The sequence below is a fragment of the Oncorhynchus kisutch genome, linkage group LG11 (genome assembly GCF_002021735.2).
Source record: "Oncorhynchus kisutch isolate 150728-3 linkage group LG11, Okis_V2, whole genome shotgun sequence".
In the NCBI taxonomy this organism is placed as follows: domain Eukaryota; kingdom Metazoa; phylum Chordata; class Actinopteri; order Salmoniformes; family Salmonidae; genus Oncorhynchus; species Oncorhynchus kisutch.
The window spans coordinates 74,286,161-74,301,244 of NC_034184.2; the positions used below are offsets into that span (position 1 = coordinate 74,286,161).

General features: G+C 47.2%; 2 protein-coding genes across 2 annotated transcripts in view; both read left to right on the plus strand.

The window, feature by feature from the left end:
- The window catches only part of LOC109899246 (vascular endothelial growth factor receptor 1), a gene marked incomplete in the record, with an annotated part of 70,289 nt that extends 56,645 nt beyond the window's left edge, over nt 1–13,644 (plus strand). The window contains 16 exon segments of the mRNA XM_031836325.1: nt 2,762–2,908; nt 4,117–4,248; nt 5,757–5,863; nt 5,955–6,090; nt 6,581–6,685; nt 7,399–7,598; nt 8,501–8,549; nt 10,759–10,847; nt 10,981–11,103; nt 11,379–11,490; nt 11,656–11,755; nt 11,835–11,940; nt 12,142–12,269; nt 12,361–12,436; nt 12,558–12,643; nt 12,735–13,644. Of these exon segments, the coding sequence (XP_031692185.1) occupies nt 2,762–2,908; nt 4,117–4,248; nt 5,757–5,863; nt 5,955–6,090; nt 6,581–6,685; nt 7,399–7,598; nt 8,501–8,549; nt 10,759–10,847; nt 10,981–11,103; nt 11,379–11,490; nt 11,656–11,755; nt 11,835–11,940; nt 12,142–12,269; nt 12,361–12,436; nt 12,558–12,643; nt 12,735–12,897 (1,859 nt within the window).
- Nucleotides 13,645–13,932: 288 nt separating this feature from the next.
- On the plus strand, nt 13,933–14,415 carry LOC116376113 (glycine-rich cell wall structural protein 1.8-like). The gene has a single exon (XM_031835022.1). It carries the CDS (start codon nt 13,933–13,935, stop codon nt 14,413–14,415), a length of 483 nt encoding a protein of 160 aa, XP_031690882.1.
- Nucleotides 14,416–15,084: the final 669 nt, after the last annotated feature.

Sequence of the window (15,084 nt, forward strand, 5' to 3'; positions counted from 1 at the left end):
CTGTATGACTATTCAGGGGCCTACTGTATGACTATTCATGGGCCTACTGTATGACTATTCATGGGCCTACTATATGACTATTCAGGGGCCTACTGTATGACTATTCATGGGCCTACTGTATGACTATTCAGGGGCCTACTGTATGACTATTCATGGGCCTACTGTATGACTATTCATGGACCTACTATATGACTATTCAGGGGCCTACTGTATGACTATTCATGGGCCTACTATATGACTATTCAGGGGCCTACTGTATGACTATTCAGGGGCCTACTGTATGACTATTCAGGGGCCTACTGTATGACTATTCATGGGCCTACTGTATGACTATTCATGGACCTACTATATGACTATTCAGGGGCCTACTGTATGACTATTCATGGGCCTACTATATGACTATTCAGGGGCCTACTGTATGACTATTCAGGGGCCTACTGTATGACTATTCAGGGGCCTACTGTATGACTATTCATGGGCCTACTGTATGACTATTCAGGGGCCTACTGTATGACTATTCAGGGGCCTACTGTATGACTATTCAGGGGCCTACTGTATGACTATTCAGGGGCCTACTGTATGACTATTCATGGGCCTACTGTATGACTATTCATGGGCCTACTGTATGACTATTCAGGGGCCTACTGTATGACTATTCAGGGGCCTACTGTATGACTATTCAGGGGCCTACTGTATGACTATTCAGGGGCCTACTGTATGACTATTCATGGGCCTACTGTATGACTATTCATGGGCCTACTGTATGACTATTCAGGGGCCTACTGTATGACTATTCATGGGCCTACTATATGACTATTCATGGGCCTACTGTATGACTATTCAGGGGCCTACTGTATGACTATTCATGGGCCTACTATATGACTATTCATGGGCCTACTATATGACTATTCATGGGCCTACTATATGACTATTCATGGGCCTACTATATGACTATTCATGGACCTACTGTATGACTATTCATGGGCCTACTATATGACTATTCATGGGCCTACTATATGACTATTCATGGGCCTACTATATGACTATTCATGGGCCTACTATATGACTATTCATGGGCCTACTGTATGACTATTCATGGGCCTACTATATGACTATTCATGGGCCTACTATATGACTATTCATGGGCCTACTATATGACTATTCATGGGCCTACTATATGACTATTCATGGGCCTACTATATGACTATTCATGGGCCTACTATATGACTATTCATGGGCCTACTATATGACTATTCATGGGCCTACTGTATGACTATTCATGGGCCTACTATATGACTATTCATGGGCCTACTATATGACTATTCATGGGCCTACTATATGACTATTCATGGGCCTACTATATGACTATTCATGGGCCTACTGTATGACTATTCATGGGCCTACTATATGACTATTCATGGGCCTACTATATGACTATTCATGGGCCTACTATATGACTATTCATGGGCCTACTATATGACTATTCATGGGCCTACTATATGACTATTCATGGGCCTACTATATGACTATTCATGGGCCTACTATATGACTATTCATGGGCCTACTGTATGACTATTCATGGGCCTACTATATGACTATTCATGGGCCTACTATATGACTATTCATGGGCCTACTATATGACTATTCATGGGCCTACTATATGACTATTCATGGGCCTACTATATGACTATTCATGGGCCTACTATATGACTATTCATGGGCCTACTATATGACTATTCATGGGCCTACTGTATGACTATTCATGGGCCTACTATATGACTATTCATGGGCCTACTATATGACTATTCATGGGCCTACTATATGACTATTCATGGCCTACTATATGACTATTCATGGGCCTACTGTATGACTATTCATGGGCCTACTATATGACTATTCATGGGCCTACTATATGACTATTCATGGGCCTACTGTATGACTATTCATGGGCCTACTATATGACTATTCATGGGCCTACTATATGACTATTCATGGGCCTACTATATGACTATTCATGGGCCTACTATATGACTATTCATGGCCTACTATATGACTATCATGGGCCTACTATATGACTATTCATGGGCCTACTATATGACTATTCATGGGCCTACTATATGACTATTCATGGGCCTACTGTATGACTATTCATGGGCCTACTATATGACTATTCATGGGCCTACTATATGACTATTCATGGGCCTACTATATGACTATTCATGGGCCTACTATATGACTATTCATGGGCCTACTGTATGACTATTCATGGGCCTACTATATGACTATTCATGGGCCTACTATATGACTATTCATGGGCCTACTATATGACTATTCATGGGCCTACTATATGACTATTCATGGGCCTACTATATGACTATTCATGGGCCTACTATATGACTATTCATGGGCCTACTGTATGACAATTCAGGGGCCTACTATATGACTATTCATGGGCCTACTATATGACTATTCATGGGCCTACTGTATGACTATTCATGGGCCTACTATATGACTATTCAGGGGCCTACTGTATGACTATTCATGGGCCTACTGTATGACTTATGACTCATCTGTTCTGTTCTCTTGACATTGAAGTAACTCAATATTTTGATATACACACGCGCGCGCACACACACCCGTGCACACACACACACACACAATCACACACAAACGCTCGCTCGCACACACACAACACACACATCTCTCTCTCACACATGCACACCTAATCCCACACACACTCATGGTGTGTGTTTTCCCACAGTACTGGAGGCTCCGGTGCTGTTACAGAATCTGTCTGACTGCAGCGTGAACATCAGCAGCTCAGTGACACTCAGCTGCCGCGCCCACGGAGTGCCACGCCCATTCATCACATGGTACAAGGACCAACACACACTGCTTCAGGGATCAGGTGGGAGGCACAGTGATCTTATATCCCCATCTCAACTATACTGAACAAAAATATAAACGCAACATGTAACAATTTCAACGATTTTGCTGAGTTTACAGTTCATAAGGATATCAGTCAATTGAAATAAATTCATTAGGCCCTAATCTATAGATTTCACATGACAGGGCACAGGCGCAGCCATTGGTGGGCCTGGGAGGGCATAGGCCCACCTGCTAGGGAGCCAGGTCCAGCCAATCAGAATGAGTTTATCTCCACAAAACGTCTTTATTAGAGACAGAAGTATTCTTCAGCTGTCCGAGTGGCTGGTCTCAGACAATCCTGCAGGTGAAGAAGCCAGATGTGGAGGTCCTGGGCGTACTGCCAAATGGACGTACTGACAAATTCTCTAAAACAACATTGGAAGCGGCTTATGGTAGAGAAATTAACATCTCTGGCAACAGCTCTGGTGAACATTCCTGTAGTCAGCATACCAATTGCACACTCCCTCAAAACTTGAGACATCTGTGGCATCGTGTTGTGTGACAAAACAGCACATTTTTACCTTTGATTGTCCCGAGAACCAGGTGCACCTGTGTAATGATCACGCTGTTTAATCAGCTTCTTGATATGCCACACCTGTCAGGTGGATAGATTATTTTGGCAAAGGAGAAACGCTCACTAACCAGGATATAAACACGTTTGTGCCCAAAATTTGAGATATTTTTTTAAAAACATTTATCTAGGCAGGTCAGTTAAGAACATATTCTTATTTTCAATGATGGCCTAGGAACAGTGGGTTAACTGCCTGTTCAGGGGCGGAATGACAGATTTGTACCTTGTCAGCTCGGAGGTTTGAACTTGCGGCCTTCCGGTTACTAGTCCAACGCTCTAACCACTAGGCTACCCTGCCGCTTGTTGTGCGTATGGAACATTTCTGAGATCTTTAATTTGGAAACAACACATGGAAACAACACTTTTACATGTTGTGTTTATATTTTTGTTCACTATATATATGGGAATATTACAACAGTGAAAGTTGAGTTGCTTGGTGACTTGGAGTGTCAATAGTCTAAAATGACTTCCTCTTTCTCACTTCACCTGCACTGATCTGAATTAATCAGAATAAAGACAGGAAGATGAGAGAGGAATCCTCTTCAAACTGTTGAGAATGAGACTCCTGAAGTTGGTGTTGGGAAATGACTGTGACACGTTCTGTTTCTCATGTGCAGGTATCGTCATAGCACAAGGAGGCGAGAACCTCCACATTGACCGAATCACAGTGGAGGACCAGGGTCTGTACACCTGCCAGGCAACCAATGAGAGAGGCTCTGCTGAGAGCTCCGCCTACATCTGGGTTCACAGTAAGGATCCATTGACCAATAGTAACTGTGGAATACACTCAACTCTCTCTCCTCTCTCGTTCTATAACCATCCAAGATGGGTGTCTTCCATATTTGGTCATGTTGGTGCCTGTGGATAAACACTCTTGTGATAGCCGGGATGTGGGTGTTAAAGGGTACCAATGACAACCTTATACATATAACAGTCATCTAATCATGATCTACTATAACAAGGGTGAAGAGTAAAGCCTCAGCTAATAGGGTCAGTTGTAAAGACAAAACGAGACACTGCTTTAGATAGTGCTGCTATCCTACGTCTTGATTGATTTTCCCTTCTTTAGAGAGTCTTTGGTGCGTGAGCCAGTCCTTTCCAGTAGAGGCTGGACTACAGTGTAAGTCACCCCTGTTTGGAGGACCCACTCACTGAGTAGCAGCTAGCAGAAGCTCCCTAGCCTGACCATGGAGAGGAGTGGCTCAGTGTTGTTCTGTTCTAATAAGTCAGGAAGGAAGCTGTCTCCCTTTTTGATTTCCCTCGGAAGCCCCACTCTGCTGCCCCTTAAACTGAGGCTATTTCTATATCTGCTGAAAAACACCAAGATGAATGAGGAAGATGGCTGTTTGTGTTTGAGCCTGTTGGGTCGTTTCCACCCTGATCAGAGGCTGGGACAGACAGGGAGGGACAGAGGGACAGTGAGAGAACAGCGCCCTCATGTGGGAAGGAGAACTGCAGCCCATGAGTGAAATAAATGTCAGATAATACTTGAAGTGAGGGAGGAGAGAATAAGTATTCCTGAGAGGGCCTTGTTCATCTCTGTGCTTCTATTTCTATAGTTTAAAATGTGTAAATCCTCAGATTAATTTCAATCATGCTCTCTTCTCTCTCCCTTACGTTGCAGAATTCTGCATGCAGAGTCTCAATTTGGTGTTTGTCCCATTTTGTGAATTCTTGGTTGGTGAGCGGACCCCAAACCTCACAACCATGAAGGGCAAAGGGGTTCTATAACTGATTCAAGTACTTTTAGCCAGATGCTAATTGGTATGTTGAATTTAATGTTCCTTTTGATGGCATAGAAGGCCCTACTTGCCTTGTCTCTCAGATCGTTCACAGCTTTGTTGAAGTTACCTGTGGCGCTGATGTTTAGGCCGAGGTATGTATAGTTTTTTGTGTGCTCTAGGGAAACGGTGCCTAGATGTAATTTGGATTTGTGGTCCTGGCAACTGGACCTTTTTTGGAGCACCGTTATTTTTGTCTTACTGAGATCTACTGTCAGGGCCCAGGTCTGTCAGGGCCCAGGTCTGTCAGGGCCCAGGTCTGTCAGGGCCCAGGTCTGTCAGGGCCCAGGTCTGTCAGGGCCCAGGTCTGTCAGGGCCCAGGTCTGTCAGGGCCCAGGTCTGTCAGGGCCCAGGTCTGACAGAATCTGTGCAGAAGATCTAGGTGCTGCTGTTGGCCCTCCTTGGTTGGGGACAGAAGCACCAGATCATCAGTAAACATTTGACTTCAGATTCTAGTTCTCTCTCTCTCTGTGTAGACTCATCAGGTGGCCTGTCTCTGGAGATCCCTACTCTCACCTGTACCTGTCTGGTGGCCACTCTCTTCTGGCTGCTTCTCACTCTCTTCATACGTAAACTCAAAAAGGTGAGACACAAATGGAGCAGACATGAGTGTATAAAATTGTGTAACTATCTGTCCTATTTTTGATGATTTCATATAAATCCATTTTTCTCAGCCAAACTCTTCGAGTGCCAAGGCTGAGTACCTTTCAATCATCCTGGACCCAGGGGAGGGGCCTCTGGAGGAGCAGTGTGATAGGCTACAGTACGACCCAGGCCAATGGGAGTTCCCCAGAGACCGCCTCAAACTGGGTATAACTTTACATAATTTGTTAGCGACCTTGTACACTGTGTAGTGATTGGTTACAGACCAAGCATAACGTTGGGAGAGAGGAGATGATTAAAATTAGTGATAGATATGATCACTTCCTCGTAACAATATTATCTGCATCAGAGATGACTGGGAGTGCCCCATGTAATCAGCGTTATCTGTGTTGTGCTAATCATGTCTGTCAAGGGTGGGAGCTGTGTTTACTGTAAATAATCAGGTCTGGCTAGGGTGGGATCTGAGTTTGACTCATCAGGGCTTGTTGGATATACAGTAAATGTCATTTTCATTTCTCAAGTTTTATGAACGGCCAGCTGGGATATCTAGGTGGTTCCCACCTGAAGCCTTTAGAAACATTGACTCTGACAGACTGCCACCGCCCAGTGTTCAACCACAACCCACCTCTGGGTTTCAACCCCACCAATTGAGAAACAAATAATATTGTGTTTGAATTATCTCTCTGTGTCCTTCCAGAGAAACCTCTGGGCCGTGGGGCCTTTGGGAAAGTCATGCAGGCGTCTGCCTTTGGCATCGACAACTCTACAGGCTGCAGGACTGTGGCTGTCAAGATGCTCAAGGGTACCTGCTTTATTATGTTCACTATGTCTGAGTCATCTAACAACGTGACAAATGATGACCATTCAGAATAGAACAACTGAATAGAATAGAATATGACTCTACCAGCATAATGCGATGTATTTATAATGTACTGTATTTATAATGTACTGTATTTTGAATGTACTGTATTTATAATGTGCTGTATTTATAATGTACTGTCTTAATAATGTGCTATATTTATAATGTACTGTATTTATAATGTACTGGATTTATAATGTACTGTATTGATAATGTGCTGTATTTATAATGTGCTGTATTAATAATGTACTGTATTTATAATGTATTGTATTTATAATTTATTGTATTTATAATGTGCTGTATTTATAATGTATTGTATTTATAATGTACCGTATTTATAATTTACTGTATTTATAATGTATTGTATTTATAATTTACTGTATTTATAATGTATTGTATTTATAATGTACTGTATTTATAATTTACTGTATTTATAATGTGCTGTATTTATAATGTACTGTATTAATAATGTGCTGTATTTATAATGTACTGTATTTATAATGTACTGTATTAATAATGTACTGTATTTATAATTTACTGTATTTATAATGTACTGTATTTATAATGTACTGTATTAATAATGTGCTGTATTAATAATGTGCCGTATTTATAGTGTAATGTATTTATAATGTGCTGTGCTGTATGTTGTCCACCAGAGGGGGCTACTCCCAGTGACCACAAGGCTCTGATGACAGAACTGAAGATCCTGAACCACATCGGCCACCACCTGAATGTGGTCAACCTGCTGGGAGCCTGCACCAAGGCAGGGCCTCTCATGGTGATAGTGGAGTACTGTAGGTATGGAAACCTATCCACCTACCTGAAGAGCAAGAGAGACGTGTTCCTGCTCAACAAAGTGAGTTCTCCCTCACTTTGACAGACAGACAGACAGACAGACAGACAGACAGACAGACAGACAGACAGACAGACAGACAGACAGACAGACAGACAGACAGACAGACAGACAGACAGACAGACAGACAGACAGACAGACAGACAGACAGACAGACAGACAGACAGACAGACAGACAGATAGACAGACAGATAGACAGATAGACAGGCAGACAGACAGACAGACAGATAGACAGACAGACAGGCAGACAGACAGATAGACAGACAGACAGACAGACAGACAGACAGACAGACAGACAGACAGACAGACAGACAGACAGACAGACAGACAGACAGACAGACAGACAGACAGACAGACAGACAGACAGACAGATAGACAGACAGGCAGACAGACAGACAGATAGACAGACAGACAGGCAGAACCCTAACTTACAGACCTCAATGAGGTCAAGTTCCCATTGACATCCTGTCTATATATTTATGCTGTGAAGAGCATCATGAATGTCTTATTGTCACACTTACAGACGTTAAGATACTTATCTCACATTCAAGTCTCATTTCCTCTGACGGATGCACAGAATGAGCCTCAAGCACTCAAACACATCACCAATTCACTTCTGCAATCAATTGATGTTCTGTCATCTGTAATAAGAGAGAGGGACTTTTTCCTTAATGTCAGAATCTGTAGTTCTGAGTATTTAGTCTTGTATGATTCATGTTAACGCTCATAGTTGAGTTGTAGTTGTAATGCGGTGTTTTGTGTCGTATAGTTTGTGTGTAGTGGTGTAAACTAGAGACAAACACACTAAGTCCACAAACTAAATATAATAAATACAGAATATCCATATTGACCAGTAGCACTACCTGACCACATTAACCACAACTCATTCTCTCTCCCTGTGACAGGATGGGAAGAAGAGGTGTTTCGAGGAGAGAGAGGGCACAGAGGAGAGGGGTAAGAGAGAGAGGACAGAGGAGAGGGGTAAGAGAGAGAGGACAGAGGAGAGGGGTAAGAGAGAGGACAGAGGAGAGGGGTAAGAGAGAGAGGACAGAGGAGAGGGGTAAGAGAGAGAGAGGACAGAGGAGAGGGGTAAGAGAGAGAGAACAGAGAATGGTAAGAGAGAGAGAACAGAGGAGAGGGGTAAGAGAGAGAGGACAGAGGAGGTGGGTAAGAGAGAGAGGACAGAGGAGGTGGGTAAGAGAGAGAGAACAGGGGAGAGGGGTAAGAGAGAGAGGACAGAGGAGAGAGGTAAGAGAGAGAGAGAGAGAACAGAGGAGAGTGGTAAGAGAGAGAGAACAGAGGAGAGAGGTAAGAGAGAGAGAACAGAGGAGAGGGGTAAGAGAGAGAGAACAGAGGAGGTGGGTAAGAGAGAGAGAACAGAGGAGAGGGGTAAGAGAGAGAGGACAGAGGAGAGAGTTAAGAGAGAGAGAACAGAGGAGAGGGGTAAGAGAGAGAGAGAGAACAGAGGAGAGGGGTAAGAGAGAGAGAACAGAGGAGGGGGGTAAGAGAGAGAACAGAGGAGAGGGGTAAGAGAGAAAGAGAACAGAGGAGAGGGGTAAGAGAGAGAGAACAGAGGAGAGGGGTAAGAGAGAGAGAACAGAGGAGGGTGGGTAAGAGAGAGAGAACAGAGGATAGGGGTAAGAGAGAGGACAGAGGAGGTGGGTAAGAGAGAGAGAACAGAGGAGAGGGGTAAGAGAGAGAGAACAGGGGAGAGGGGTAAGAGAGAGAACAGAGAGTGGTAAGAGAGAGAGAACAGAGGAGAGGGGTAAGAGAGAGAGGACAGAGGAGAGGGGTAAGAGAGAGGACAGAGGAGAGGGGTAAGAGAGAGAGGACAGAGGAGAGGGGTAAGAGAGAGAGAGAACCGAGGAGAGGGGTAAGAGAGAGAGGACAGAGGAGGTGGGTAAGAGAGAGAGGACAGAGGAGGTGGGTAAGAGAGAGAGAACAGGGGAGAGGGGTAAGAGAGAGAGGACAGAGGAGAGAGGTAAGAGAGAGAGAGAACAGAGGAGAGTGGTAAGAGAGAGAGAACAGAGGAGAGAGGTAAGAGAGAGAGAACAGAGGAGAGGGGTAAGAGAGAGAGAGAGAGAGAGAACAGAGGAGAGGGGTAAGAGAGAGAGAACAGAGGAGGGGGGTAAGAGAGAGACAGAGGAGAGGGGTAAGAGAGAAAGAGAACAGAGGAGAGGGGTAAGAGAGAGAGAACAGAGGAGAGGGGTAAGAGAGAGAGAGAACAGAGGAGGTGGGTAAGAGAGAGAGAACAGAGGATAGGGGTAAGAGAGAGGACAGAGGAGGTGGGTAAGAGAGAGAGAACAGAGGAGAGGGGTAAGAGAGAGAGAACAGGGGAGAGGGGTAAGAGAGAGAGAACAGAGGAGAGGGGTAAGAGAGAGAGAACAGAGGAGAGGGGTAAGAGAGTGAGAGAACAGAGGAGAGGGGTAAGAGAGAGAGAACAGAGGAGAGGGGTAAGAGAGAGAGAGAGAACAGAGGAGAGGGGTAAGAGAGAGAGAGAGAACAGAGGAGAGGGGTAAGAGAGAGAGAGAACAGAGGAGAGGGGTAAGAGAGAGAGAACAGAGGAGAGGGGTAAGAGAGAGAGAACAGAGGAGAGGGGTAAGAGAGAGAGCACAGAGGAGAGGGGTAAGAGAGAGAGAACAGAGGAGAGGGGTAAGAGAGAGAGAGAGAGAACAGAGGAGAGGGGTAAGAGAGAGAGAACAGAGGAGAGGGGTAAGAGAGAGAGAGAACAGAGGAGAGGGGTAAGAGAGAGAGAACAGAGGAGAGGGGTAAGAGAGAGAGAACAGAGGAGAGGGGTAAGAGAGAGAGAACAGAGGAGAGGGGTAAGAGAGAGAGAACAGAGGAGAGGGGTAAGAGAGAGGGAGAGAACAGAGAGGGGTAAGAGAGAGAGAGAGAACAGAGGAGAGGGGGTAACATGTTTATCTACACGTTTTTGTTGTTTTTGAGATTTTATCTTTCAACCCTCACCCTCATAACACCTCCTCTCCCTTTCTCTCTGTCTCACTCTCTCTCCCATTCTCTCTGTCTCTCTGTCTGTCTCCCTGTCTCCCTCTCCCTTTCTCCCTCTCTCTCTCTCTCCCATTCTCTCTGTCTCCCTGTCTCTCTCTCCCATTCTCTCTGTCTCTCTCTGTCTGTCTCCCTCTCTCTCTGTCTCCCTCTCCAGGTGTCTCCAAGTCTCCTCTGTTCCTGGAGGATCTCATCTCCTTCAGTTTCCAGGTGTCTCGAGGCATGGAGTTCCTCGCCTCTCGCAAGGTTTGATACCCTGTGTCTGTCAGCCTGTCTGTCTGAGAAGACATACAGTATATGACGTTGAAAATATGTGTCTCGATGCAATCAATAGATCCAAATTCTAAATGTGTGTGTTCACTCTGTGTTTCTATGTCAGTGTATCCACCGTGACCTGGCTGCCAGGAACATTCTGCTGTCTGAGAACAAAGTGGTGAAGATCTGTGACTTTGGTCTGGCCAGAGACCTCTACAAAGACCTGGACTACGTCCGCAAGGGAGACGTGAGTCCACACACACGCACGTGCGCACACACACACACACACACACACACACACACACACACACACACACACACACACACACACACACACACACACACACTCTCTCAATCAATCAATCATCTCCTCATAACGGGGACTTCACTGTACTTAGCCTATTCTCAGATCTACAGTAGTTGTGCTGTCCGGCCAAGTTGGCGAGGCACCTCAAACACGTCTGGGACCAGGATATTCTGTACTCTCTGCTGGCAGCTGATTCTGACCCATGTTTTCCACAGGCAAGGCTGCCATTGAAGTGGATGTCCCCAGAGTCCATCTTTGACAAGGTGTTCACGACCCAGAGTGACGTGTGGTCCTATGGAGTTCTGCTCTGGGAGATATTCTCTCTGGGTCGGTCCTCATATCCACTTACACAAAACACATACTGCTGGTCCCATAGAATTAGGAATTAGAATACTAGTCATTTAATAGGATCTCTATGGCTCATACTATGACTAGTACATACCGTTACACACCTAGACAAGACTCAAGGCTTCTTCTCTGTCTGTCTCACAGGAGCCTCTCCGTACCCAGGCCTGAACATAGATGAGGAGTTCTGCCACCAACTAAAGGAGGGAACACGCATGCGATCCCCAGAGTACAGCACTCCAGAAATGTGAGAAAGAGAAATATATTGATGGAGAGAGAACTGAAGAGAGACTGTGGTGTGAGTATAACTGGTGTGTTGTCTGTAGTTACAGCACCATGCTGGCATGCTGGGAGGCTAACCCCTCAGACCGCCCCACCTTCACTGGCCTAGTGGAAACACTGGGAGACCTGCTGGAAGCACGGGTTCAACAGGTAACACACACACGAACACACACACACACACACACACACACACACACACACACACACACACACACACACACACACACACACACACACACACACACACACACACACACACACACACACACACACACACACACACACACACTCTCTCTCTCTCTCTCTCTCTCTCTCTCTCTCTCCTATGCATTGAACCTTGTCTATGATCAGGATGGGAAGGACTACATTCCCCTGGGCACGTTCCTGTGTGGAGGGAGAGACCCAGACAGCAGCGTCCAGAGAGACTCCACAGAGAGCTCCCTGACTGACCTGCATCCACACAGACTCATCAGCCTAGGGTAAGGCTAGGAACACCCCCATAAACAGAGAAACATGACAGTTGGTACAGTCCAATGGGTTGTAGTTGGTCATGTTTTAATTCTGTCCCAGCTACATGAACACCAGGAGCACAGCGACACTCAGGACCTTTGAGGAACTGCCCAGCAAGGACCCGCCTGGCCCGGACGTGAGGACACACACTGATTCACATTTATATTCTTACTCACACCACACACTGCTTGTCACTGAGGCGTCTGGTGTGTTGCTGTGTATCACACACACTAATGTGTCGAACTGGTGTGTTTCAGGATGAGCAGGGAGACAGCGGGATGGTTCTACCCTCTGAGGAACTCAAACGCCTCAAATGGACCAGCGGCGCCAAGAGCCTCACAAGGTCACCACCTCTAACCTTCAACCCCTCATTGACTACAAATGAGTGTATTTTGTGTTCTGTGTTGATAATGATTGAGGGGGTGTGTTGGCAGGTCCTTTACCATCAGTACGTGCAGGGAGAACCTGGTGCCCTGCATGTGTAATGACATCACTGGTCTCCATGACGACGAGCCGCCTGTCCTCCCATGCGACACCGAGGAGAGCTGTTCCCCTCCACCCGACTACAACTCTGCCTTCCTCTACCCCTCCCTCTGACAACTCTATCATATCACACTTCTCACTCTGGTTAGAACTGCCTCGGTTCCTCCCTCCCAGCACACCATCACCCCCTTGTCCGTCACTCCATCTAAACACTCACTTCTGTCTTTAGGCCATCTTCCTCCCTACCTACCTCCCTCTTCGTCACAGATTCATTATTGATGCAGTGCTTCATTTCCCCATAACATACTATCAGATGACTTCACTCCAAGGATCCGTCTCTATAAACAATTCCTCTACAGATTGTATTTGATGCTGTAGCTTCCTCAGGGGGACAGGAGTAAGGTATGTGAATTACTGAGGCCTGCATAGGGTGCCACACCCACACCACTAACAGCAGCTAATTTCATGATCGTGTTTTCACATGCAGCAACACCACATGTCCATGTACCATTCTATTTAGTATAGTTGCTTATCTCTATATGGGTACGGCCTATAGAGCTCAGAGGAACCTCGGTTGCCTCCAGTGACCTGACCATGATGTTCCTACACGTGTATGCTGGAAGAATGTATTCATTAGAAAATAGTGTTTCACCTATTTATTTACAATATGTTAACCTCATGAAATTGTGTCAAGGCAGGCAACTGCTGTCAGTGATCATTAAAATCAGTATATATGTTAGACCAGTCGATGCAGAGCTATGGAGAAGTACTGTATAACATGTTTCATAGCCACTGACACAAGTATGTATGTATTCAAAACACATCTAAAACTGTTGAAGTAAAGAAGCGTTATCACACTGACTGTCAAGACAATCCTCTGGTCTTCACATGCATGACACTAAGACAACACACTGTGTTTTGGTATATTTTATTAAAATACTGCTGTACACACAATATTGCAAAAGTTGAGACAATGAACACAAGATGGGTAAAACAACATACTAAGATGGTGATTGTAGATGTTTGTAGGAAAGGCGTGTGTCGGGGAGGGGGGGAGGCGTGTGTCGGGGAGGGGGGAGGGGTGTGTCGGAGAGGCGTGTGTCGGGGAGGGGAGAGGCGTGTGTCGAAGAGGCGTGTGTCGGAGAGGGAATGGGAGAGGCGTGTGTCGGGGAGTGGCGTGTGTCGGGGAGTGGCGTGTGTCGGAGTGGGGGGGAGTGGCGTGTGTCGGAGAGGGGGGGGAGTGGCATGTGTCGGAGAGGGGGAGGGGCGTGTGTCGGAGAGGGTGGAGGGGCGTGTGTCGGAGAGGGTGGAGGGGCGTGTGTCGGAGAGGGGGGAGAGGCGTGTGTCGGGGAGTGGCGTGTGTCGGGGAGTGGCGTGTGTCGGAGTGGGGGGGAGTGGCGTGTGTCGGAGAGGGGGAGGGGCGTGTGTCGGAGAGGGTGGAGGGGCGTGTCGGAGAGGGTGGAGGGGCGTGTGTCGGAGAGGGTGGAGGGGCGTGTGTCGGAGAGGGGGGAGGGGCGTGTGTCGGAGAGGGGGGAGGGGCGTGTGTCGGAGAGGGGGGAGGGGCGTGTGTCGGAGAGGGGGGGAGGGGCGTGTGTCGGAGAGGGGGGAGGCGTGTGTCGGGGAGGCGTATAGTTGCTTATCTCTATATGGGGCCGTACCCATATAGAGATAAGCAACTATACTAAATAGAATGGTACATGGACATGGGGAGGGGGGAGGCGTGTGTCGGGGAGTGGGAGGCGTGTGTCGGAGAGGCGTGTGTCGGAGAGGCGTGTGTCGGAGAGGCGTGTGTCGGAGAGGCGTGTGTCGAGAGGCGTGTGTCGGAGAGGGATGAGAGCGTGTGTCGGAGAGGGAAGGGGAGAGGCGTGTGTCGGAGAGGGAAGGGGAGAGGCGTGTGTCGGAGAGGGAAGGGGAGAGGCGTGGGCGGACGGGAAGGGGAGAGGCGTGTGTCGAGAGGGAGGGAGAGCGTGTGTCGGAGAGGGAAGGGGAGAGGCGTGTGTCGGAGAGGGAGGGGAGAGGCGTGTGTCGGAGAGGGAGGGGAGAGGCGTGTGTCGGAGAGGGAAGGGGAGAGGCGTGTGTCGGAGAGGGAAGGGGAGAGGCGTGTGTCGGAGAGGGAAGGGAGAGGCGTGTGTCGGAGAGGGAAGGGGAGAGCGTGTGTCGGAGAGGGAAGGGGAGAGGCGTGTGTCGGAGAGGGAAGGGGAGAGGCGTGTGTCGGAGAGGGAAGGGGAGAGGCGTGTGTCGGAGAGGGAAGGGGAGAGGGTGTGTCGGAGAGGGAAGGGGGAGAGGCGTGTGTCGGAGAGG

Excerpts from the sequence above, each read along its gene's own strand:
- LOC116376113 (XM_031835022.1), top strand. The coding sequence starts at position 13,933 with ATGGGAGAGGCGTGTGTCGGGGAGTGGCGTGTGTCGGGGAGTGGCGTG.